Source organism: Pyrus communis, chromosome 6, assembly GCF_963583255.1.
Source record: "Pyrus communis chromosome 6, drPyrComm1.1, whole genome shotgun sequence".
Classification (NCBI taxonomy): domain Eukaryota; kingdom Viridiplantae; phylum Streptophyta; class Magnoliopsida; order Rosales; family Rosaceae; genus Pyrus; species Pyrus communis.
In genome coordinates this window covers 29,415,535-29,442,446 of record NC_084808.1, presented here as the reverse complement: position 1 = coordinate 29,442,446, position 26,912 = coordinate 29,415,535, and the positions used below count along the sequence as shown (strand labels likewise).

General features: G+C 39.5%; 4 protein-coding genes across 6 annotated transcripts; 3 read left to right on the top strand and 1 right to left on the bottom strand.

Annotated features, from left to right (window-relative positions):
• The first annotated feature begins 176 nt into the window (after positions 1–176).
• Positions 177–12,519, top strand: LOC137735897 (uncharacterized). 3 transcript variants are annotated; one of them, XM_068475249.1, is made up of 8 exons: positions 177–289; positions 1,486–1,607; positions 8,740–9,073; positions 9,276–9,411; positions 9,740–10,369; positions 10,859–11,333; positions 11,513–11,594; positions 12,202–12,519. In XM_068475249.1, the coding sequence occupies exons 3-8, from the start codon at positions 9,044–9,046 to the stop codon at positions 12,403–12,405; spliced, it is 1,557 nt and encodes a 518-aa protein (XP_068331350.1). In that variant the 5' UTR covers positions 177–289; positions 1,486–1,607; positions 8,740–9,043; the 3' UTR covers positions 12,406–12,519. The 3 variants fall into 3 exon arrangements, 2 of the variants coding, with proteins under 2 accessions (XP_068331350.1, XP_068331351.1); XM_068475250.1 differs by lacking the exon at positions 177–289 and having other exon boundaries at positions 1,452–1,607; XR_011068743.1 differs by lacking the exons at positions 8,740–9,073; positions 9,276–9,411; positions 9,740–10,369; ... (1 more) ...; positions 11,513–11,594; positions 12,202–12,519 and adding an exon at positions 2,276–2,413.
• Positions 374–5,362, bottom strand: LOC137735899 (tobamovirus multiplication protein 3-like). Its single transcript, XM_068475251.1, has 11 exons — positions 4,950–5,362; positions 4,540–4,630; positions 4,386–4,438; positions 4,212–4,304; positions 4,038–4,109; positions 2,489–2,561; positions 2,358–2,403; positions 1,448–1,511; positions 1,306–1,359; positions 990–1,067; positions 374–878 (listed from the first exon to the last, which is right to left on the bottom strand). Exons 1-11 carry the CDS (start codon positions 5,124–5,126, stop codon positions 786–788), a joined length of 894 nt encoding a protein of 297 aa, XP_068331352.1. The 5' UTR covers positions 5,127–5,362; the 3' UTR covers positions 374–785.
• Positions 12,520–14,156: 1,637 nt separating the features above from the next.
• On the top strand, positions 14,157–17,865 carry LOC137737095 (zinc finger CCCH domain-containing protein 17-like). The gene is made up of 3 exons (XM_068476461.1): positions 14,157–14,524; positions 15,342–15,452; positions 15,590–17,865. The coding sequence occupies exons 1-3, from the start codon at positions 14,369–14,371 to the stop codon at positions 17,546–17,548; spliced, it is 2,226 nt and encodes a 741-aa protein (XP_068332562.1). The 5' UTR covers positions 14,157–14,368; the 3' UTR covers positions 17,549–17,865.
• Positions 17,866–18,661: 796 nt separating this feature from the next.
• LOC137736408 (putative pentatricopeptide repeat-containing protein At2g02150) lies at positions 18,662–26,772 on the top strand. The gene is made up of 12 exons (XM_068475679.1): positions 18,662–21,202; positions 21,601–21,605; positions 21,948–22,075; positions 22,891–23,001; positions 23,380–23,460; positions 23,893–24,351; positions 24,448–24,810; positions 24,925–25,087; positions 25,250–25,376; positions 25,658–25,723; positions 25,907–26,173; positions 26,322–26,772. Exons 1-12 carry the CDS (start codon positions 18,821–18,823, stop codon positions 26,421–26,423), a joined length of 4,254 nt encoding a protein of 1,417 aa, XP_068331780.1. The 5' UTR covers positions 18,662–18,820; the 3' UTR covers positions 26,424–26,772.
• Positions 26,773–26,912: the final 140 nt, after the last annotated feature.

The following is a 26,912-nucleotide window of genomic DNA, read 5'->3' as shown; positions in this document are numbered from 1 at the left end:
CTCTCCACTTTTTTCCTCACGATGGACATTAACTACCATTCAAAACCTACTTGCAAATTGAGAGGGAAAACCTACCATTCAATTTATTTTCGGGCCAGTGGACCGGTAGAGGGCGAAACCAATGCCCTCCATCGTTTAGTCAACCATCCACCTTCAACCAGATGATAAAACCCCATCTCGTCTGTCGCCGTAGAGTTTGCGGTGCAACCCCTAAAAGCCAGAATCCATAAACCTTTGAAGACGACCAACAAGTTTACGCCATGAAAGGAAGCTTGCAGTCCCAGAACAGGTACGACGCTTCTGCCGAATCAAATCATTTCCTACATGTAAACCTTTCCATGCATCCTTTGCAACAATCATTATGTTCAAAGCATACAAAACTATCACATAATGCACATTTCTGCATCTCACCAAAAATACAAATGTCCAGAAAACACCGACCCGGAGTTCATGAAACATGAAATTCTATGACTCTAAGTTTCTGAGATTGTTAAAACAACAGAGCAACACCAGTCAGTCTGATTCAAGACAATCAAAATAAAAGGTCATGATTCTTACATATTTGACAATCCTTTAAAGGTCGTTTCTTTTCAACAAATCTACCACCCCCTGCTAAGAACCAACACTCGGAATCCAATAAAGCTGCTCCTCAAAGCCCATAGTCATCACCTTTTCCGCCTCTTTCCAATATTTCGTTCTCCCCATTGGGTAGATAAGCGTTTCAAAAGTTGCGTATTTCTAAGTCCGTTCTTCAGTTTCTGTCATCGGGATGTTTCTAAATCCTCTCAGCGAATGGGATGATATTGTGTGATCCCACGCTTTGGAGGCAACTTCCTCAAAATGAAAAGAACCAAAGAAGAAGGCAATATCTCCACCAACTGCAAAGAAAGCGCAAGGCCGCAAGGAAAATTTTAAGGCGAGAATTGAAGATCAAATGAATGGACCAAAAGACTTAATTTAGCCAACAAAAACATAAACCAGATGCTTACCAGGTAATATATGAAGTTTAGAACCGGGTGATTCAAAACATCAAGGTTTGCAGCTTTATCGAATGCATTGAAGCACATCTGTAGCACAAGAGAAGAATAATGGAAGCTTAAGTGCGGAAACAATAAATCGGATGCATACAATTCAACTAAGGCTTTAACATCCAATCAGAATTTTTGGTCGTACACTTGTGTACGCACATGATATGTACCATTTATGTGATTTTGAATGTTAAAACTTCGACCAATTTAAAGACATCAAATGTTCTCAATTCAAGTAGTAGTAGGTAGAATCCATAAAAAAAATTCAAGCACTCACCATTACACATCTGACAAGGAAACATGTAAAACATATGGTTGTCACATAGCCAACCTGTAAAAGTCACAAAACAAAAGGAAAGTGAGTACATCTGCAGATGAGAATTTAGGGGTCCTCAAAACAATCTTTTTCAAGTCTTTACCTCCTGCAGCTTCTTACGTCGTCCCTTTGATTCAACAGGAAATCTCTGCAACATCAAGAAGAGTCTGCCAGAAACAAAAGCATTAGAAGATTGCCCATAATCAGAGGACTGGTGTTATATTACCAAATACTCTCCCAGATGAACATATGCAACAGCTAAGGTAACTGCTACTGAATTAATACTTTATGCGTAACTTTGACATAGTAAGATTAATTATAGCATGTACAAGATACTAATCTTCTGGAAGTAATGACATTCCATCACATAAAGGGGATGGTACAACACAGACATTTTATCCCTCACCCATCTTACAGATGCCCATAAAAAATCATTCAAACTTCATGAGAGCCAACCTATCTTAACACTATTTGAGAAGAAATCTCCTCCCTAAAGGACAAAAAATTTAGAAACAATCAAAGTATAGAGGGAGTGAGAGGGAGTGAGAGAGAAGTAGAACTGTTTTTTTCTAGTACAACTGTACAACCTAAATTCAGTGGCAGCAACAAATAAGAAACACAAGGCAATATGACAAAGTTCTACAGATCCATTAAATATGATGCATTTATGAAACTATAGTTGTTCGTGAAGGTTCAGGATAGTGCTTATTTGTTTGAATTATTTGCTTTTCTGGGCTACACAACGCTGGCAAGAACATCATACCTACTTAACTTAGGCCACATCTCCTATGTGTCTTAAAGGTCCTGACGTGTGATGTTGGTCATGTAGAGCCAAACACAGTATGAATATGATTCTAACAAGTAAACTTATGTGAAGGCAAGTGAATTTCAATTTTACTTTTTGTTACACTTTATTTCCTTTTTATTTCAGACGTACACAGGACAATGCGATTTTGAAAATGTAGCATTTCATGTCAGAAAAACCGGCAAACAACCAAATGCAGATCAATTACCTTCCACCATATAGAAGAAACCCAAGGGCTGCAAATAAGGACACGCCTGCAAGAATATGTCTTAGAATAACAGATTATCGAGATAAACTACAAATCTTCAAATACTATATGTACTTAGTGAAAAAAAATACCTGCAAAGAACATCTTAGATAAGATGAAGAGAACTGGGATAGGCTTCCACCATAATATCAGCCACATAGCAATCTGTAACAAGTAAACCGAAACAAATATACTATTAGATGTAGCATTCCCAACATGTAAACAAGCAACTCCCCAGATACTTCACATTATTAACTAGCAATATACATAGAACTGTGCAGACAGAGATGTACTACAATAAGCGTAATCAGTACCATACCAACTACAATGAATATCCAAAAAGTAGCCAACGGTCCTACTTTAAATAGGTACCCGTACACATTCTCTCCACTATCCAGTAAAACAATCCCCAAACTTCTACTATAATATCTGAAATATTGAATTCATCAAGACCAATATTTTTGATATATTTTTCAAAGAGTTTCAATCCAATTCATACATAGGTGGAAATGAGCAGAAAACTCTTTTAAACTGTATTTGACATAATGAGTGGCAAAGATGAAGCTGAACTTAGCAAGACAAAAAGGTGAGTAGGAGATTAAATGATATATGTATATATGTGTGTGCATGCGTGTGTGTCCACAAAGATGTGAGGAAGATGATCATCGTTTGCACTATGTCACAGAGAGAGAGAGAGAGAGAGGAATGATTCCGTTATAGAATATGCAAGTATAGGAAAATAGAAGGAATGGAAAGTGTTTCAACTTTAGTTTTATTTCCCATTATGGAAAATATAGATACAGCATGGTCTCGATCACCTTTCCATCTTGGAATAATATTAGTACAATGTGAAGATAATTAGTTAATGAGTTCATTAGCAAGGACCTTGAGGAAAGGTCAATTCCAAACAATATGCACGTGCACAGAGGAGCAGTTTTTCCTTATCCAGCACAAATGAGTTACATCACGATATTCCTAGCCAGCATGACATTTAACAAAACCATACACCCCTTGGGTGCTTCCAGTCAATTGTAGGTCAAAGCATAAACTGTGCACACACCTAACAAAATCATCACCCTGCTACCTTTATCTACTTTCTTGCATTTTAAAATATCTAATAAAAAAACTCGCTAAACCCCTTTGGGTGCTTCCAGTCAGCCGTAAGTTAAAGCATAAAGAAATTCTAAAACCCTAACATGCCACTCCTGTTAAATATCTCTTATCCTTCCAAACTTAGTAACTTTGTCCAAATTACTTTATCTTTCTCTGAGCCCTTTGACCCCATCGCACATATCTATCAGTTTTGATTGCTCGAATGACATCTGGTTGCAACTATTTTTTCATCAATATACACCAACAAAAGGTTCTTAGGAACCATATTCATGAAAGAGATTTTGTGTAAATATGCGGAAGGTTTCTTCAGAAACCTTTCAACTGCATTGTTTACAGGGTCCTATGTATAATAAAAAATTCTACATATAAGTGAACAAAAGAAACAATAAAAAAATATGGCAAAAAGAAAAATAAGATGAACGTTGTGCTCTATTCAGAAACCATGACTTGCTTCCATGCAGAAGAATCCAACTCCAAAAGCTCCCCTTTGTCGGGACTTAAAGTGACACAGTGGAGTAGAAATTTCACCTGAATCACATAAACCACAGCATTGATAGTCAAGAAGCTTGGCCTCAGTCCATCTGTAGAAACAGCACGTGCCTGTTCAATTTACACATAAGGGTCATAATCAAACCGCCTTAGTCCAACACCACTCCCACAAAAGAAATCATATACATAAGAGTATTTGAAATGAAATATAACCTGATAGTAAATTTCGGCCCAGAACAGAACCAAGAGTGCATAGGTTGTGAAGAAAGCAAGACTCGGCATATCAAGCAAGATATGTTGGACAATCTGACAAGAAAACACAAAAAATAACTTAACATCTACTAAAATCAACTAAACTTAAGAAAATGGCACCGACGGGAATTCAACCTCCGGATGCAGCTTCTGCACTTGCCGGCAGAAAACAAACACAGCCGATCGAACTACATGCACACAAAAATAAGTAAACACTTGCACACAAAACAAATCATGAATGCAATTAAAATCCCGAAAATGCACCAGCCGCGACAAATAAGATACAAACCTCCATTGACAACGAAATTAAGAAAGTGGAAGACTTTCTGTGTGGTCCAACCGTACTCCGGCACTCTCAATTGTATCCGAATCAATTGAACCTAGTATGAATATAAATACCAAATTAACATATAAATCTTCACCAAATCTCTGCATTAATCTTGAAATTAATAACAGTACATTATAGAATTAAAACATAAACACACACACAACTCCAAAGTACTAGCTGAATTTTTTTCCTTCAAATTCGAAGCAACCAAACGAAAACTACAAATCTTAGCATTCAAGATTCAGAATTCAGCTAAACAAATAAAATTGTCACACACAGATAACAGATATATACATACACACACACACACACACAAATATATAGAGTACATAGAAATAGATAAAGATATACATAGAGATTGAGATAAATACCAGGGCAACGACGGCGACGAGGCCGTAGAGAATAGCAAGGGCATGAAGTATGCGGTCTTGCCAAATAGAGGAGGTATTGATGTCGTGCCACCAACTCGATGCGTCTCTCATGTTGTAAGCTATCACCGCCGACTCCACCACCCCGACGCCGCCGCCGCCGCCTCCGCTACGCGCCATACGAACCCCACCAATTCCTACTTTATTTTTCTTTAATTTTTTTTACCTATTTATTGCTTATATTAATACGTAATCATACAATTATTACTCGCTTTTCTGAATCCTAAAACCGAAGAGATTGTCTGAGAATTGAGAAACGATTTTGGAATCGCTCCGCAAGAAAGCGAACAAGAAAGAAAGAAATCCAAACCAATTTAAATTCGATCGCCAATGTGTTTTGTTCTTTGTTTTTTTTTTTTCCTTGGAGAAATTAGAAATAACAAAACGGCCGGCAAAAATAGGAGAATTCGAGCCCGAAGCGGAGGTGTGGGTAACGGGGTTGTTGGGCTTCTTACACTTATGGGCTTGCAGGGCTTTTTTATCGAAATTCGATTTATTTGGTCCTTCTGTCTTTTCATTCCGGTTATATTCACAGCGGAAAATTGTAAACGCTTAACGGATTGTCACCTCCATATTGTGATTCTTATCCATTTATATGTAAGGCGGATTCGTTGCACTGCTTTTTTTACACAAATATTTTTTGGTGCTCGTTTTTTTAATGTATACTAATGGTCTGAACCGTCAATCTTTTATAACATCATTCATAAATTATTCTTATAAAAAATTAGACAAATCTGAAACTATTAAGACGTTTATCTGTGGTGAAATAAATGAACAAATACGATTCTACTAAAAGAAACTAAAGCTTTAATCAAACGGTCATAAGAGATTGAGTAATTTTTAGTAGACGTAACTTTAAAAGAAAGACCTAAATAATATATAGAGGAAATAAAACTTGTGTAAAAAATTATGTAAAACTAGAGTGATGGATCCGTTTCTATAAAAAATGTGGGTATGGAATGAAATTTTAAAAAGAGACCTGTTTTGTAATGATAATATGTGAATAAACACGTGTGAAATAAACTAATTGTTTAAAGTATGTGATGAGTCCAAAAAGTCGGTGAATCTCATTAATTTTAAGGATCACATACCCCAAAAACAAAACCATAAAATAACCAAAGAGGGCTATCCCCATACATACTACGTATGAGTGTGATTGTCATCTGAAGAGTGTTTTGCACATTAATTCAATGCATAAACCATTTGACGAAATCATTTGTGTTGATGTCTCGAATTCTTTCTTTTCCATTTTTTTTTTTCAAACGAATGTACTTAATTAGTACAAGAAAGAGAGACCAAAAGGTCTCTCGTGAGAAACAGTAGGTAAGGTAAAAAGCTCAAGCAATAACTGTAACTCAAGATACAACAGGTTCACACAAAATTAGGCATGTAGGCATATGATGCAGCATAGACCAAACTGCCGTTGCTGCCATATCCTCAAAGAAAGTCAAACTCTGAACTGAGAAAGTAGATATCATATTCAAATCCCTTTCACAAATCCCTGCAAATATATACAAAGAAAGTATCATATGGATAGAAAATAAGGCTAAGGAGTATGTAAAATATCTTTACTGTGATAGAGGCAGTGGCGGAGCCAACATGGAATCATTGGTTACCCTTGACCCCAATAACTTAAAAAACTTCATGTAAATTTGTTTGTGTATTGTATATGACCCTTATAAACAGCTAAGACAAACTAAATTACAACCTCATTCTTCTACTTGTTCTATCACATTTGTCTTCATTTTCTCTTTTCTTGTGCGATCTATTGTGCACACCATGTGCTCGATGAAATACCTTAGTTAAAAAGCCTTGGCAACCTTCAATATTACTCCACAGTATCATGCACCCACCATCTACAAGCTACAAATAATAGTAGTTGTCGACATATGTTGGCATAAATTTTCGGCATATGTTGACAGGAATTAGCAAGTGCTTACTAGGTGCTTGATGAAGTAGCTCAATGAAGCTTTTTTAGTTGATATTATGACCCTATTATTTAAAAATTCTGGCTTTGCCACTGGATGAAGGCCACATAATACTTGGTCTCAAGGGGAATACAGCATGCCGATTGGGGGAGGGGAAGTGAGAGAGGGAAATGGATTTGATACCCAATTTCAGATTGTAACCCACATATCCGAGCATGTGATAAGGTGGTGATTGAATATCACGGCTAAAGAGGAGAGAGGAAGCAAAAGTAACAAACAGATAGCAGTAAAAAAGGTGAAAAACGTCGGTTAAAGAGCATGAAGCCCAAATCTAAAACAAGCTTTGGGTTATTGAGACCATGCTCAAGGAAGACGATAAATAAGAAGGAAAAAGGGGTGGGAAGTTGTAAGATAGAATGGGCATAGGAGATGGGAGGGGAGGAAAATGCAGAAGAGAAGGGAAAGGAATAAAAGAGGGAAAGAATAGAGGAGATGGGAGGGAAAAAGGAGGAAAAATGGGAGGGTGTAGCGTGCTGCGAGAAAAAAGGAAGGAGAAGAAAAGAAGGGTGGGTTGTCGCTGCACCTAAGCCAAAGGCTCGAACCAGCGGTGAAAGAGAATATTGGGTTGGTGTTTAGGGTTTCAGTAAAGAGAGAAATTTTCTAGAGAGAAACTAGAAAGATGTTATTCTCTTTCTTTTCCGTGAAAATGTAATGTTTCATTACTTTTATGCATCATTTAGAGTGCCGTTTTACCATTATCTATTAATATTGACATTATTTCTAACCTAATTGTCTATTAAGTATGAAATTTTATATAAAAGTTCTCGATTAAACTAGTAGTCGAAATATACAATAAAAATAATAAACAATAGTGTTAGTGAATCAAATTTTTAGTTGTTAGAACTTAGAAGGAGAGAAGAAGGAGGAAAAGACCAAACCCACGCCCAAATTATTTATAACCTTATAAATAATCCAAGGAGTTCTTGTGAGAGATTTTCTTGTATTTTTTGTCTGAGTTATTTCTCGTGTTGTGTCAAACCAAATAAAGCAGGGTTGAGAAGCTAAAAGACTAAGGGGGCGTTTGTTTTCTCTCACTAAACTTCCTTGGATTGGATTGGCTTAGCTGAGATTGCTACTCGGTGTTTGATACGAACAAGGATTATCATAATGAGACTAAGTCGGACTTGCACCGATTAAGTCTTCCACTAGGTAGTCTTATCGAGGACCCCTAATATGTATGGGATTGCTAGTCCTGTCCCCAAACATTCTACGTTTGCCCACTGCATCGTCTGCACGCTGCATCGTCTGCAAGCACTCTTCTGCAACACCCTTTAAGGTGGAGATGCTTAATGTCGGTAAGAGGGGTGAAAATGATGAGCTTGTATTGAAGGATTTGTAATGAGCTTTACACCTACGTTTTGCAAGAAAAAGAGGGAGGAAGGAAGAAATGGGGAAAAAAAAACTTCGAGAGGGGTAGTCTTTCAGCTTCTCAAGAGTACAAAAGTAAAAGGTGAATTAATAATAAATATGCATTAAATAATAGAAAATTATTATTAGCATTTCAAAAATCTCATTTGACATTCTAAATTTTTTATAATTGGAAAGAAAAATACACTGAAGTGTAGAATGAGATTTTTGAAATAATAATAATAATTCATAAATAATATAAAATATTATTATATATACATTAAATAATATAAAATATTACTATATAGTTTAGTACAGTCTAAATCAATTCAATTTAATTTCTGAAACTAATTCAATCCGATTCAACAAACAAACGCATCTTAAAACTGTACTTTCAGGTTCAGCGGGTCCAAAGCCTTACGTTGTCTGCAAACATAAATAGTCCCTGCGAAAGTGAGTGAGACCGACTGACTGCGACGTGACTTTCCTTCCTTCCCTCACTCACTGCAATCTGTGTACGGCCCTCTCTCTCTCTGCAACTCTCAATTTCCTCAAAACAAGCAAAAGCAAACTCACTCGCCCGCGCATTCATTCATTCGTTTCCTCCTTCCTCCTAGAGAGAGAGGGGAAGGGAGAGAATGATTGAGTGAAATTCTACACCAACGCGTTGAATTTGCATGATCTTGTCACCCTCACATTTCCATGGATTACGAAAGGATCCAAAAGCCTCAGGTGCCTCTCACATTCCATCGTTTTCAAATTTAATGTGCAAAACTCGAACATTTTCTTTCTTTTTTCTCCAAAACCCATCATTCTTTATCCGTCAATTTCACGAACTTGCTTCAAAGTTTTTAGCTTTCTCATTTTTTGGGTACAAAAACAAAGACCCATTTTTTAGTTTATCGGATCGCTTATTGGGGATTTGAAAGTGCAGGTGGGCGGTGGGGGATTTTCCCCAGGTAAGCAGAGGAGTATGCTACTGGGAGTAGAGAAGAAGAGGAAGGAGAATGAAGATACTGAATCTGCATTCACTCTGAGATCTCAGCCTCCTGACTTTGATGATCAAGCTGGTTAGCTCTTTATTTTCCCTTTTAAATTAATCAGTCATTATTTGAATCTTATATTTCTTGGTCTTTGAATTAAGCTAGCTACTGGGTCTGTGGCGATTCCGGTTTAGCAGAAAGTAGTCAAATTTCGTATTTTCTTTTCAATTTTCCTCAGTTTTCTTGGGAAACAAACAGAAAGTAGTTAACCATTGCTTGTAGCCGAGTGCTAGCCTAATTAAACTTAAAAAAAAAAAATGATAAAAAAAATGATACTTTGTGGTCAACAGATCAGAATTAGTGAAATTTATTCTTGATGGTCTTACCCTTTCGATGTTTGACTGGATTCTTGCAGAGGGTGGTGCATCTGATAACTGCAAAGATGTAGATGTTGTGAGTGTTCTTCCCAAATGCTCGACTTCGAATGCTGCTGACTCATTAGGCCCGGAGATGGGTAGCGACCAGCGATTGAAGGATAGCACATTAGTCAATTCAAGAATTAGGAACCAAGAAGACCCTTCTTTAGATTATGGTAGTGGGTGCGATGCTATGAGTGTGTCCGCATCCATGTTTGAGTTTCAGAAGGCAGAGTGTGCTCCACAAAGGGTGCTTCTTGCCCCGTTCTCCAAACCAGCGCCGTCCAAATGGGATGATGCGCAGAAGTGGATAGCGAGCCCAACTTCGAACCGGCCAAAGATGGGACAGGTTCAAATGCAGGGTGCGCAAGGAGTTGGATTGCGAAAGGTGGGTAGCTTTGGTTATGGGAGTAGACAATCAAGCAGTAGCACAAAGGTTGTTGTTGAAGTTCCAGATCAAAAAGTAGATATTTTTGAAGAACCTGATACGAAACGAATTGACACAAGCCAACCTAAGATGGAAAGTGGGGGGCAGAAGTGTGTAAGTTGGGAGCCTGATCCATACCCCATTGCTGATTCATATGGCAAGTCGGTGCTCATGGTTGAGAACTCTGTCGGAGAGTTGGCAAGTAAGAATGTGGTTTTCTTCTTGTTTCATAACTGCATCCTTATTTATTGACTTTCAGCACTGTAAATCAAGCTCGTGCATAGCGGGAATTTCACTCAATTCGGTGTTCTAGAATGTTTTTTTACACTTTCAGTGGGAAATTTCATTCAACGCTTGAACATTTTAACAGTCAATCTCTTCAGTACAACATTTTGATACATACCATTTTATTATAGAAATCCATTCCCAATAGGAACTGAGTCGGTGTCCATCTTGTCCTTTAGGGAGTCTGGTGTGGGAAATGATTTGAAGAACGATGGGTTTGTTCTCGTGTTATTTCATATTGTTAAGTGAGGCCTATCAGAAAGAAACTGCTTTTATAATTGTTTATAACACTCACAGATCTTCCTGCCTTCTTGTAAATTAACTTTCATGTGCAGTACTTTACAAAGTGAGCTTTAGACGACAACTTGGAATTAACTAGCTGCACAATTTGCATATGATTTCGCAGTCAATCTTAGCCAGCATGATTCTTCTACAGCCTTTCATGGAACAACAACATTTATTCCTCCTCCTTCAACAGCAAGGTCGGTGTCAATGAGAGATATGGGGACAGAGATGACACCTATTGCTAGTCAGGAACCCTCCGGGACTGGAACTCCCGTGGGGGCAACAACACCAATTCGCAGTCCTAATAATTCAAGTCCATCAACTCCTAGCAAAGCTGCACCCGCTTCATCTCCGATTGATCAAAATACTAACAAGGAGTTGTCTGAAAAGGAGTTACAAATGAAAACTAGGAGAGAGATAATGGTTCTTGGGATGCAGCTGGGTAAGATGAACATCGCTGCTTGGGCTAGCAAAGAGGAGGATAAGGATGCATCCGCATCACAGAAAACTGTACCGGAAGAACAGCCGGGTACAAGTGTTATTGAGACACGTGCAGCAGCATGGGAGGAATCCGAGAAAGCCAAGTATATGGCTAGGTTAGTTCATGCCACCTTCTTTTGTTTTTTTTTTAAATTTTTTTATTTTTAATACAGTATCCATCTCGTACTACTGTAACTGGACTGTTAGATGATGACACTCGATTTTTAGGGACACATTGATATTTATGCTGCATTTTCAAATTGTGGAGTGATCATGTGGCCATGCAATTATCCAGGTTCAAGCGTGAAGAGATGAAAATTCAAGCTTGGGAAAACCATCAGAAAGCGAAAACAGAAGCTGAGATGAGGAAAATCGAGGTACCTTAAGTTGCTCTCTGTTAGAAAGCTTCTTGTGCCAGCCATTCTGTGTTCCAAATATCATATTTTCTCTCTTTTTCTTATTTTTGAGAAAAAATCTATAGGGTAATTTACAAACTCTTGTTAGACATCAAAACAATATCCAATTTTGGCCAGCCGGGCTGGACTGATCATCCAAAATTTAAGATTAGCCAATGTTACCTGGAACATAAACACTGACCATTCTAAACTGCAAGAGGGTGGGTCCTAATGAAGAATGTACTCTCTAGGACTTCTTCGGGTTTTCCCGAAAAACCCTATAGTACCTGCTCATTATGACACAATGCGATATGGGCATGTGGTCATTGTGTTGTGTGAGAGCTTTAGGTCTTTGTTGTCACAACTAAAAAAATGAACAGCAGGCCAGCCTTGTATCAGGTTGAGTTCTGCGGGCCACGTAGTTCTTTATCACATATGTCTTGTTAATTGGTTACTTGTTTGCTCGGATACTTGAAAAGAGTGTACACGTCTTGTAAACATAGAAAACCGTAAAAACATTGAACTTGTAAATCTATGCTTTCTCTTGGAACCTTTACAGTTTATTGAAGCAGACAGTCGTTGCTTCCAGGTCGAGGTTGAAAGGATAAGAGGACACGCTCATGGTAAGCTTATGAACAAGTTAGCAGCTGCAAGACATAAAGCTCAAGAAAAGCGAGCTGCGGCAGAGGCCAAGAGAAACCAGCAAGCAGCAAAAGCAGAGCATCAAGCAGAGTATATTCGCAAAACCGGTCACATACCGTCGTCATTTTGGTGTTGGGGTTGGTGCTATTGATATTGGAATCACTTTCTGCAAATGTATGTCCATGCTAATGTAAAAACGTACACACTTGATTTGGCTCAAGTCTATAAAAGTCAGCAAGTACTCAAATGTAAGTATCATCAACAAGAGAAGGGTAATGTTGTCAATTTGCTTAATTTATTTGTTCTTTGGGTAAATTACAATTTGCACCATCAAGTTTGGATTGCACCAGAAAAGGGTAATATTGGCCTTTCACATTTTGTTTTTGACGAATTTGGATTCCGATTAAGAAAAAAGTAATTTCATCGGTTGTGAGAAGGAAAGTGTTATTCACACACTCATTTCTACCTCTTACACTCTTCAATTCATTCGATCTTATGATCGAAAATAAAGACGAGTGAGAACTAAAAATGATTGTGTGTGAGTGGCACTGCCCTTGCGGGAACCGTGAAGGGGTAAACAGCCAGTTTAAGACTTACCGCTTCCAAAAGGCAGCGAAGTCCGGTTTTCCAAATTGCAACAGAAACGAAACCACTTTGCGAAACAAAAATTATGGATGTTGAAGTTAATAGTGTCTTACGTATCCATGTCACAAAATAACAAACACGTAAGTCGCTATGTCGCCTAAAGCACTTACCAACATAATTACAAATGACATGAGTGTTTACTTGGCTCGGCTCGAATGGGTATTGAAATTGGACCTGGATTATCTGCCCTTCTCATTCCACACATTTTCTATTTCCTCCTATTTATATGGTCACGGTTAAGTCACGTCAACATTTTATATTGATTTTTTTTATAGAAATAATTAGACAAAAAATAATGGCAATATAAAATGTTGACATGGCTTAAATGTAACCACATAAATAGGAGGGGATGAAAAGAGTATGAGATGGGGAGGGTTGACAATCCAGGTCCATTGAAATTATTTTGACTTTTCTTTTTTCATGTGTGCGCAAAATATGAGTATTGGGTTTGTTTTGATTTTTGGCTTACATTGTGTTTTCTAAAATATGCGGAATAAAAAAAAAATATTGATAAGTAAAACGATCATGAACTGCATCCTTTAGGGAGAAGGTGATTCTAATAATCATAGATATATTTAATCGGCATACATATAACACATTTAAATTCACTCATTAATACGAGCACTTGAATTATCTCATTTTGTATTTCCGACTTCCGATGTTTATATAAGTATGGTATTCATCATATTCTACAGATTTACATATACATATAAAATAAAACAAATTTGTCTCTAACATTAGCGTTTGAAATCCAAAACTTATTCGGAATTAGATTGATTAAGAGAAAGATTAGATTCGGTTCTCATTCTTTCTAACCTCATCGATTCATAATTAATAACTTTTCTCATTCTAAATAAGCAAACATGTGTTCTCTTCGTGTACAAGAATTCTATTCATAACTTCATATATTTCAAATAAGTAAACATATCTAAACGAAATTTGAAATGAGATCTTTACAGAGTTTTTCTCTCAGGCTCTTCATAATAGTTCAGGTGACTGATAATTACATATAGAAATCAGACATTCTGAGTTTCATTTTTATATGATACCACACTCATACATTTGATATATTAAACTTACCAGTCTACTAGTATTTCGCTCAAATTTTCTTGCTATTGAAGCGGCTTACTCTGTAAGCCTTTAGGCATGGGAAAAATGAGAGTGGTTATGATGAGAAATATGTGCAATATAACACTATTGCCAAATTATCATTATTATCAATTATTATTATTTTAAATTAAAAAAAAAAAAAAAAAACGCTTACCTTAAATCCTCATCATCATACACTTCCTCGTTCTCTCAATCTTTCTCTCTCTGTAAGCTTGCCCATTTTTGTGGCGGCTCTTGTTCAAGATTGGATCGGCCTCTCTCTCTCTCTCTCTCTCTCTCCCCCCTCCCCCTTCTTTCTCCCTCGCTTGGAATCGATCTGATTCCGTTACGATACGCCGGAGTTCAACCGAACAATCGCCATGGTAGTCGGCGCACATCCACAGCCGCAACCACAACAGCAGCAGCAGCTACAACAGAAACCGGCGCAGCAACCGGAGACTTCAGCTGAAGAGGAGGCCTTGAAGAGGAACACAGATTGCGTCTACTTTCTCGCGTCGCCTCTCACATGCAAAAAGGTTTGCCCTTTGTTTTGATTTGAATTTTGTTCTGGGTATTCTCGCCTTCAATTTTAGGGTTTAGGGTTTCGTTTCTGGTAAAATCTTTTTGGGATGGGCCGAAAGTGTGATGTAATTCCGGCTATAAGTTTCAGATTTAAATTTTTCATGGAATTTGGATATCAATTGAAGGGGATTGGAATTAGGTTTTCTGGCTATGTTCGATGTCAAGAATTTCTTTAGATTAAAGTGTGTTCCCTTAGTTAATTCTGATTTTCCTATACTTAAAGAAAATAATAAAAACCCTTGTCTCAGATTTATTTGTACGTCCCAAGGGCTAATTATGTTAAATTGCTGCTGGATTATGTATGTGATAAGTTTCAATGCCAGAATCAATCATGGTTTCGAGGCCTTAGAATTTCGATGAGCTTGCTTTTAGGGCTGATTTAATTGATAAGCCTTATTTCGAGCGAAGTTATGTTTGAAAATGGTGCTTGAAGCTCAAAATTAAGCCCCTTTTAACAGTTTGGGGCATGTTAAGTCTTTTTTGGTAGCCTGCTTGATTGCATTGTCTCTGTTACTTTTGATTCTGAGCTGGGAAAAGTTAGTATGTTACATAATATGGAATATACTTATCTCCCTTTATGTCATAGGGTATGGTGTGTCTTTTTTCACTTTAGGTTTTGGTGTTTATCCTTCGTTACATGGCCTAGTGAATTCCTGAGGTAGTTATTTGAAGTGTCCTTAGGTAAAGCCAAAAAGCATGTTTCCGTACTAATATACCACCAGTATTGGTTTGATTTCCTCCATGCTAACCTCATTGATGCTCCATTGACAGGGAAGTGAATGTGAATATAGACACAGTGAATATGCTCGTGTCAACCCCAGGGATTGCTGGTACTGGTTGAATGGCAGTTGCTTGAATTTGAAATGCGCGTTTCGGCACCCAGTAAGTCTTTTCTCTCTCTTATTTTTCCAAATTTATTTGTTTCATGTTTAAACCTGTATAAGAATGTTCCTTCTTGCCTGTAAACCTTTACTACATTTATCTGACATTGTTTCTTACCATCTATTGTTCCTCTACAGCCTCTTGATGGATTGTTAGGAAGCCCAGCTGCAAATTCTGCTGGACCTTCTTTGCCTCTATCACATCCTGGGGTTACGCCTACAACGCCTGCAACTCATGCTGCTTATAACCCAAGTAAACAAGCAGTCCCCTGTATTTTCTTCCAAAAGGGGCAATGTTTAAAGGGTGAAAAATGTGCCTTTTCTCACGGACCAAATCCTACGGCTAATAGTAAAGTTCTGCGGACACCAGCTGCTCCCCACGGTACGGAGCCTTCAGGTCTGAAGAAGGCTTTTGGTGGCCTTCAAAAGTGCACTCAAGAGTTGAAGGTTCCCAAGGCAAGTGTTGCAAAGTCTGTTGGAGTGCCTCCTGAAGCTAAACCTGCTCCAAAAATTCCGACTGCACCATTTAGAAATGGAGTTAGCATTGAGAGGAATGTGCTGTCAACGAAAGCATTGGATGATGAGGCTCTCAGATACAAGGCAACAAGTGTTCCCCCTGTTATCAATGGAGGCTCAACAAGTCAGGCCAATCATTTACCTCAGGTTCATGTTTCAGATTATCATGGTTTTCAAAATGTGAAGGATGTTGATGAGCATTTGAGGGAGTCTTCCCCTGGATTTGATGTTCTTGTAGATGATGAGCTCGGAGATTCTGATTACTACCACGGTGAAGATCGGTTCGGAAGAACAAGAGGTCATGAGGGAAGGAACTTGAATTCTGTGAACGAATATGATTTGGACCGTCCTGTTGATTACACTTCAATGGCTGATGTCGATCGAGAAAGGTTTTGTGACCCACAAGGCTATGACCCTTATGATCGCATGCAAGGGCAATACGGATGGGACCAGCACAGGGCTTCATCTGAGAGACAGTTAGTGGGTCCTGCTCGTCTTGAGAGGAGGGGTTATCGCAAATCTGAGAGTCCGGAGAACATTGATGAGTTAGATCTGCGACATCGTTTATCTAAGCATAGGAGGGTAAACGGTCTGAGATCCATTGTCAGCCATGACTATGCAGTAGATGGTCATGTTGAGGAGCGGAACAACCGTCCTCTTAGGGATTCACAGCAGTTGCCCCCACATGAGGGCTCCCGTAGTAGTCGTCTTCATGGTAGAATAAGGCTTCCAGGCGGGTCTTCTCCAGTCAATGGTAGTGACTTGCACCAAGAAAGGGAAGTTGACAGAGCTAGGAGTCAAGGCAGATTGTCACCCAGGAGGCCTCAGATATCCTCCCACCAAGGAAGGCTTCGAGACAGAATTAAAGGAAGGGCGGAAGAGGACTACAATAATGAGAGGAGAAATTTTGGTGCTCCTCTTGTTAGGAGAGAGATAATGGATGACCGAGGTGATGACTTTTCTCGTCCAAAGCGTCTTCCAGATCTGAAAGTTGTGAAAGATGGAGAAAATAAGGAGCAATCTTACCTTGGAAAACGGAAAAGTGTGATGGATAATAATAATCTTGCGGTAGGTGATCTTTCATTTGAAGGGCCAAAGCCTCTCAGTGAAATTCTGAAGAGGAAGAGAGAAGCTGAAGCAGCAGCAGCTTCTGGGAGCAGGAAATCTTCTGCCCACGATAAACGAGGCAATAATCAGAGAGAAAGCAGGGAGAGCAATCAAGGCAACTCCCAGACTGTAGTTACAGAGATGAATAACAGTCTGCCCCCTGCAGCGAAGGAAGAGCCCAAGCTTGCAACGGCTGATGCAGTTGGAACTGAAGGTGAAAAAATTGACGTGGCTCCTGGTCAATCTTCAGAAGGACATGAAGTTGGAGAGGTCGAGGCCGAACGGGGGATGATTTATGAGGAAAATGAAATCGAAGGTGAAGATCCGAGGGAAGGAGAGTATGATTACGAGCAGGGGGATGAGGGTGACTATAATTATGAAGAAGGTGAAAATGCAGAGGGCGAAGAGGAATACCTGGAAGAAGATGAAGACGGGGATGACTTTGCTAAGAAGATCGGTGTCATGTTTTCGTGATTGGGCAAAGGGGAAGGGGGAGGGCAACGGAAAGAGGATCGACGGCTCTTCGACAAATAGCGTGGAAGGACTTTTAAACGTACTGATTAAGTAAACATGGCTGCTCTGGTTTCTTAACAGAAGTAGGGATTAGCAGGCCTTTTTGTCTCTGTTATGTTAATCGAAACAGTTTCGTTGTATTTAAATCTGATTTAATGGGATTTTTTTTTTTTTTTTTCCATTTGTGCTTGAGGCATTTTGCTGTGCTTGTTTGAGTGCATGGCTGCAGCCTGTGTAACAATTGATGGTCTCAATAAGATTTCTCTCTTATTCTCTCATTTACTTTTCCTCCCCCCTTTCCATTTATCTTTCTATTGTTTATTCCCTTGCATGGGTTGATATGATGCTTGCAAATTCATTTTTAGTAAGAATATTCTTTTAGGTTCTAGCATACATGAGTTTGGTCAGTTAGTTAGGAATGATACTTGGATGCCCATTTGGACGGTGGTCGGTCTGATTTTGTCACAATGTTACGGGGTTTTAGTGTATTTGAGTATCATCCGACTATTGATGGTACAACTCATATTGCATACGGTTTTCATATTTTGTGAATCGTCTGTCTTGTGTATCTTCTTTGTATTGAATTTTGAATATTCTTCACGTAAAATTATAGACGATTAATAGTAGTTTAGACTAACAATAAAAATAAATTTAAGATGTCAAAGCATAAATGGGGTTTAAATGATATTTCCGAGATTGTGAGGACTCGGGCTGTTTGTGTAAGCCCTTTGAGCTGATGTTTTTTTTTTGTTCAGCGGTTCTGCTTGAGCTTCGGGCCCAATGTAACAAAAAAGAAAAAAATTAACGAAAAGTCTAAATTTTTTTTAATTTTAATGAAAAACGACAAATAAAGGTGTGATGAATAGTATCAAGAAAAAGTAAAGTTATAGTTTTTCGTTAAAAATGAATAGTACCGAAGGTATTTCGTTAAAATTCTAAAAAAATAAACAAAAAAAAAAAAAGTGGTTTAAAGTGGGTTCTATTGAAAGAGACTAAAAACGCGTCGGGCCTGTCGGGTCAGCCTCTGTACTCGGTAAATTCTCTTGCAGCCAGGCTCATTTGATCAGTTGAGACTTGAGAGTCCATCCCCAAAGCTTCCAACTTCCTCAAAACCCTTAAACCCTAAACAAACATTTTCCAATTTCCTCTTCGTTTTCTTCACCGCACGAGCTATGAGCGCCCATTATTCGTATTCATCTGCAAATCCATGGAGGTCCACTCTCTTCTGTAAAAATGAAGCTCACTGAAGCGGCCGCTCTCGTTTTCTTCTCCTCTTTATTTTTCTTCATCTCCTTCTTCTCAGAGATGCTGCTGTTTCTTCGCAATCTCTTCCGAACGGGTTGCAGAGCCTCCTCCTCCTCCTCATCGTATCGAGTAAGCCCTCTCTCTTCGATTCCTCAGTACCCATCTAATTGCCGTTTTATCAATGTATCTTCTTTAACTTCATCATCATCGCATGCTACTTCTCTTATGGCTTGCCCATTTGTTTGGTTCACCGGTTTCTTATGCATTTTTCGCTTCCCGTTTGTCACCAAATCCCAACCCAGTTCGTTCCCCGAAAGTTTAAATACTGATTCTTTGAGTAGAATTGTTCAACACGATTACTGGGATGATCCCAGAATTGTGAACTTGTTTGATTCGGCATTGGCGCCGATTTGGGTGTCCAGGTTTTTGGTGGAACTGAAGGGTGATCCCAAGTTGGCGTTGAAATTGTTCAAGTGCGCAAAAACCCGAATTGGGTTTCGCCACACTACTGAGTCTTATTGTATTTTGGTTCACATACTGTTTTTTGCTAAAATGTATTTTGATGCCCATCAAGTTCTTAGAGAGTTGGTCTTGTTGAGCCGGGCATTGCCAGGTTGTGATGTGTTTGATGTGTTGTGGTTGACGAGGAATGTTTGTCGTCTGGGATTTGGAGTGTTCGATGCATTGTTTGGTGTTTTGGTTGAGGTTGGAATGCTTGAGGAAGCAAGTGAGTGCTTCTTGATGATGAAGAAGTTTAGAGTTTTGCCAAAAGTGCGGTCATGTAATGCGCTTTTGCGTAGGTTATCAAAGCCGGGGAATGGCAATTTGTCAAGGAAGTTTTTTAAGGATATGCTTGGGGCTGGGATTAATCCATCAGTTTTCACGTACAATATAATGATTGGTTATATGTGCAAAGAAGGCGATTTGGATACTGCTAGTTCCTTATTTGCACAAATGAAACGGATGGGCCTTACACCTGATGTTGTGACATATAATTCTCTCATTGATGGATATGGGAAGGTTGGACTATTAGATGATTCGGTTCGCATATTTGAAGAAATGAAGGATGCAGATTGTGAACCTGACACAATAACCTTCAATTCTTTGATTAATTGTTGTTGTAAATTTGATAGAATGCCCCAAGCTTTGAATTTTCTCCGTGAGATGAATAATAATGGGCTGAAGCCAAATGTGATAACTTATAGCACTTTAATTGATGCCTTCTGCAAGGAAGGGATGATGCAAGAGGCAGTCAAGATTTTTATGGACATGAAACGAGTTGGTCTTTTACCTAATGAGTTCACCTATACTTCATTGATTGATGCGAATTGTAAAGCTGGGAATTTGAGTGAAGCACTGAAGCTGAAAAGTGAGATGTTACAGGCAGGGATTAGCTGGAACATTGTAACCCATACAGCTCTACTTGACGGGCTATGTGAAGACGGGAGGATGGACGAAGCAGAAGAAGTCTTTAGGGAAGTGCAGAAATCTGGAATAATTCCTAACCAGCAAATATGTACCGCCCTTCTTCATGGATATATTAAAGCCAAGAGGATAGAAAATGCTATGGAAATTTGGAATGAAATTAAGGGGAAGGGCTTTAAACCAGATTTGTTACTCTACGGAACCATCATTTGGGGTCTTTGCTCCCAAAATAAGCTTGAAGAGTCTGAGCTTGTGCTCAAGGAAATGAAGGGTTATGGATTAACTGCAAATCATTTCATTTACACAACACTTATGGATGCTTATTACAAAGCCGGAAAAACCGAGGCGGCGCTTAATCTTATACAAGAAATGCGAGACAATGGTATTGAGCTCACTGTTGTAACATATTGTGCATTAATTGATGGTTTGTGCAAAAAGGGATTGTTCCAAGAGGCAACTAGTCATTTTAGGACGATGCCGGACCTTGGTTTGCAACCCAATGTAGCAGTTTTTACAGCCTTAATTGATGGTCTTTGTAAAAATAATTGCATTGAAGCAGCTAAGGAGCTCTTTAATGAAATGGTAGATAAGGGTTTGATTCCGGATAAAGCTGCTTACACCACTCTAATGGATGGAAACTTAAAGCATGGAAATCTTGAAGAAGCTTTGAGCATTCAAAGGAGGATGAGAGAAATCGGTATGGAACTTGATCTGTATGCATATACTTCCTTGATTTGGGGGCTTTCTGAGTTTGGCCAGGTGAAACAAGCAAAAATGTTTCTTGATGAGATGATTGGGAAAGGTATCCTTCCTGATGAGATTCTCTGCATTAGTCTGCTAAGAAAGTACTATAAGCTAGGGAATCTGGATGAAGCCATTGAGTTGCAGATTGAAATGGTAAACAGGGGTCTAATATCTGGAACTCGTGATCACGTGATTCCTAATGCAGGAACTTGAGACGATGGGGTAATTGGTTATCCACCCTTGGTTGGCTGGTATGTGTTGAGTAGCTCAATTAGAATCAAGGAATGGTTTGCCTTCTTCTAATTGGAAGTATTTGAACACAAGGACTGGGAACTGGTGTCTGCACGGACGGGTGAAATATGACAGCTATCTGTTGAATGTTGAGGCATAATATAAGATTCTCTTTGGTCCGAGGAGGAAAAATCTTCGATGCTCAAAATCTTTAATCTTTTCCCAGGGTGAGGTTTATTATTATTTTTTTCTTCCCTCTGTAGCCTTTATGAAATAAGTTAGCAAATACTTTTGAATGTTGAGATAGTTTTATAAACTACTTCTCGAATTCATAATTTTTTCTTACATTTCCTTCTCAACTTGTCCAGCTGCGGTATCCTGAAACTGTGATTGTTGGATAACATGTTGGAGCTGGAATAGCTTAATTGGAAGGCATTGTTATGTAATCCAGTTTCACTCGAAAAATATGCAGAACAAGGAGAGATGATTGACCAGACTCAGTTAAATTCGATGAAGCTAATGCTTGACTAGCAAGGTGCAAATTTCACTCGACATCTTATAGCCTAGATGGCCATGTCCTCAAGTAGCTCTATCTCTTTGCAATCCTTTGCCTCTACTTTAGTCCATTATTTATGTTGTGCTTGGGAAGATGGCTTTGGCTGGCTATATCGGGCTATTATCATATTGTATTTTGTTATTATTTTTATTAATCTAGGTTAAAAATGGCAGGACGAGAGGCAGCAGCAGCAGCAACAACGATGGCAGTGGTCATGGGGGCAAATATACCAGCAGAATCAGCTATCACAATGTGGGGGAATGTGGTCGGCTGTGGCGACTGCCATGGTAGTGGGATAAGTTTGATGATGGAGACAACAATGGTGGCGATGGCAGCACCAGAGGTGTTGGAAGTAAGGTAGTGTGAACACTTTGGAGGGTAGTGTTCAGTGTTCACGGAGGTTGTGGTGGCATATCATCTTGTAGGAATTTGCTCCAATATAAATCAAACAGATTTATCTTTCACTACTAATAAATCATTACTTTCAAGTCTTAAATACCTTGAAAGTGCTTGTTTAGAAAACGCTTTTATTACCGAAAATTATTTTGAGTTTCCGCTAAACGTAGACGGAAGCCCTTTTGTTGCTAGAAACGCATTTTTAGGCATTCTAAAAGCAGGCCCACACAACTCTTGCCCTGCGTGCCTGTTGAAGAATGAGCGGGCGACTCATAGGCATTGGCTTGGTTAAGGAACCCACCAGAATCGTAGCGAAAACAAGTCTTAATAAGAAAATTGTCGCGCTTATGGACTCGAACCAGGTGATCTATCCACAACCAGGATGAAGCTTGGGTGAAACCAAATGGAGGTCCAAACCAACTGATGTTGAAGAATCAACAGATGAGTTGTGGTTAGAGGTGAAATGACACTTAACTCAGAGCTAATTGGTTCTTCCCGAAATACGTTGAGGCATAGTAGTTAACTAGACATCTAGGGTTAAGCACTATTTTAGATGGGCCGGGAGAGTGGTACCAAATCAAGGCAAACTTTAAATACTAGATATGAACTCAAAATAACATAGGTCAAGGTCAGGTGTAGACCTCACCTGAATCTCCCTATCTATCATTTTGAGTAGAAGTTTGGTTTCAAACTCTGGTTTGAATAGGAGAAGTACGCCAAATCCCTGATGACCAAACTGAACTATCCATGTGGTTGAGAGCCGTCAACCCAGGCACAATGAGCAATTATCAGGCGCGCTCTGATAGCCCTCCCAAAAGTGAGGGAAACCCCATCCCTATCTTTCATTTTTTTACTCCCCAATGTCACCACATGGAGGGACATATGACGTAAAAAAGGGGATCTCATAAACTTGTTCTAGTCTAGGATTATAAGCTCATGAGCTTAGTCTTCACTGTTGAGAAACGAAAGAAAGACTTCCATCCCTAAGTTTAACTAAGATGTAGCTCGCTTCTTTTTTGATGTGAAAATGAGGTGATCTAGTCGCACCTTCCATTACGACTTCACTCCAGTAACTAGCCCCGCCTTCGGACATGGATATCTCCCATAATGTGACAGGTGATGTTCACAAGGCTTGGGAACGAATTCACTGTTGTGTGATTGATTGACAGTTACTAGCGATTCTGGCTTCATGTAGGCGTGTTGCATACTACAATCCGAACTGAAGATGGGTTTTTGGAGTTAGCTCACCCTAGCGGGATTGTGACCCTTTGTCCCGGTTATTATAGCATGTGTGTCGCTCAACGCATAAGGGGCATGATTACTTGACGTGCTTATTTTGCATTAGTAACACATCACATGATTTGTATATATTTAAAAAGTTAATCTACCTAGCAGTATTTAAAAATTAAATCAAGCTTGGGCTTAATTTAAAGGAAAACTACCACCTCCTCCACCTCTTCCACAAGAAGTCATATAAGAAGACCGAAAAGCCAAGAGCCGTGTACCTGGCTTGGAAGCTGGTGCGGAGATCGGAGTGAGGTTCGGAAACCGCTTTTGGGGAGGTAAGGTCTCAGCCTTGGATTTCTCGTTCCTCAGTCGTCTGTATAGCCGTTAAATTTAACTAGCCTTCGAACAGCACACCACTAATCCGCTAATGAACTTCACTAATCACTAATTAAACACCACCACCACCTTCTTCCCTAATTAGCACAATGTCTTCCTCCTCCTCCACTCTCTGCTTTGCAGTTCGCAATTCGATATTTACTGTCCAGAATCGACGGCGATGATGAATTCGGACGGCTGTCATCGGCTTTGGTTGTTGAACTGAAATTTGAAGAAATGGGGAGTAGGATTCAGCAGCACTACGCCATGAGATCGCCGCCCGCCAATTCCTATATTGGCAACGCTCTTCACGACCTCAACACCGCCGACGCTGCTCGCCCCGCCGCAGAGATCGACTCCATCGATGGTGATTCCGTCGCTGAAGATACCCACCTCCGCGAGGACGACGGCTCCGGCGCCGTTGTCGACGGCTGTATGCACGAAGCGTATACCAATTCTTTGCCTCTTCACTCGGTTCGCCTTGGAGTTGAAGACGATCGCTCCGCCAGCAGTGGCGGCTGCTCTTCCACTTCCAGGGCTCCCTACTGTCTCCTGTCACTTCAAGGTAACAACTTTTACACAATTTCTTCCTTTTTTTTTGTAGTTGTGATCCTAAGTTTGGATTTTGAATCGAACCAGTTTGGATTTGGATTGGATTCAGATGTTTCGCCTATCGAATCGGCTAGGGCACGGTTTCTGCAACTGATTGTGGATCATTTTATTAGTGAACATGTGGTTGAAGTGCCTAATTCTGAGGCTGCTTCTTCTGCTGAGTACAATGGTGCTCTGTCTCACTCTGGGCAAGAAAAACTAAACAAGAGGAAGCCTGGAGAGGTGCGGTATGAAGGCGACCCCAGGCTGGCTTTGCCATTGATGTATGTGGCAAATATGTACCAAACTTTGGTTAACGATGCGAATATTAGGCTTTCAAGCTTGAGTGGATTTCGAGAGAAGACAATTGGGGTTGCCCTTGAAGCATCTGGTGGGTTGTACAGATGCTTGGCGAAGAAGTTTCCCAAAAAAGGTATTCAGTTTCTCTGCACTCACTAACATTTATGCTGATTGCTGAATCCAATTTACCTGATGAATCTTGTCGTTTTTTCGTGATATTATCTGATTTGCCTGTATCGTTCTGAAGGATCGCGTACATTTAGAAGAAGAGAGTTGGCCACATCCGTTGAAACGAGGACGAGATTTCCAGAGTTGGTCATACAAGAAGAGAAGCGAGTTCGTTTTGTGGTAGTCAATGGTTTGGATATTGTTGAAAAGCCTACTAGGATGCCTACTGATGATGCTGAGTGGTAAGTTAGTGTGATATGTTTTATGATCCTTCCATTTCTGAAGACTTGATCAATGCTTTCCATTGGGCAATACATGCTCTTTGGGCAGTGTTAGCTCACCACACTCCATATTAAGAGTGCCTAAATCTTTTCCTTTCATCATTTTCGTGCTCTTTGCTACAGGTTCAAACGGTTGACTGGTCGGGATGAAGTAGCAGTCTATGCTCGAGACTTTAAGTTCTACTCTCCAAGACACAAGTATAGACGTGTTGCATCAAACTCCTCGCCTAATAGTATAGCCAGTTTACCTGTAAGCTTGATGTGGTTTATTTTACAATACTTGGTTCATTTCATTAACTTTTACAATGAATTTAAGATCAGATCAACCGTGAAGAATGCAGCTCAGTAAAGAACGTTCTGAAACTGTGGTTGGCTGTTAACTTGTAATGACATAGGTCTTTCTCCACGTGGTCATGTTTGAGTTCATCCAAAAATTACGATTGCATGAGAAGGAAATTTAAATTTTGTGCTACTTATAGAAGGAAATTTACTGTGGAGTTATCGATTCATCCTCTTAATTATCCTTTTCAGACATTTCCTGGCACTGATAATTCTTCCATGTTGGCTGCTGCTCAGGGATTCCGCTCCGCAAGTGAAGTAAGAGTTATTTTTAGGCTTAATGATTAGTGCAAGAATGTTTTGTGTTTGATTGGATTGTCAATATATTGAGAAGAGCATCGTCAGCCTATGTCAAGATTGTTTTTGGCCCTCCGTGTGTTTCTGTACATACAAAACATTTGTCCATCCGAGAACGTAGATTTATCCTTTTCCTTTTGGCAGCCACAGAATCAGCAAACGACTCCTTCGTGTAAGCATCATATGCAACCCTTGTCGCACCAGCCTCAGTTTCAGCCTGTTCACCAGACTCATCACCAATCCATCAACCAAAGTCCGCATGCTGTTCATTATTCTCAAAACCATCAATGCGGTGCTACCTCGCACCTGCCTGAAATCGCTCATGCTCACCATTCCCCAACCATGTCGCAACACATGGTTTGCTTACAACCCCTCACTGGAGGCCACGTAGGGGGACGTTTGCATGTGTTGGTGAGTTCTATTTCGCATACTGTGGTTTTAATTCACCTTCATCTCTTGATGTTTTCGCTATGTTTAGAATGAAGATTGTTTAATCTGATGAAGCATATATTGACGAACCACATCAGAAATGTTCCTTACTGATCATATTTTATTCCAGCCATCCAGTCCTGCCAAGTTTTGCGATGAATGTGGGGCGCCGTACTTGAGAGAAACCTCCAAGTTCTGCTCTGAATGCGGCGTTAAGAGGTTGGGAGTATAATACGGTCTCTAGACGCTCTACAAACCAGCCATGTAACATTTGTTCTCTATTTTGCTGTAAATATATTTAGCATTGCAATTATGTAGTACTCAAAGAAGATCGATTTCATGCCTACATTGCTCAAAGTACACCATGATAACGTAATTTACTTCCTTAACTTTGGCAACGACATGTTCTTCTCGGTTTCCTTCTTCTTTACGTTGGCCGTCCGCCATCTCAAAAGCAAGCATGCCAGCCTCCGTGCAAACGGCCTGCGCCATGGAAAAATAAATGACCATAAAGATGTGACTTATTCATATGCATCGAGTTTTATTAATTTCGAGTTCGATCCGTTCAAAACAAATATGTATCCTCCCTCGCTTCAAGGAGAAACCTTTTGATTCTAACTGAAAATGGACGGTGGGTTAATTTGATTTTGCAGTTGTGCTCTGAGAAAAATCTCGAATTCTCTACGGATTTATATAATAAAATCAAGTCACTCGTAGTTCT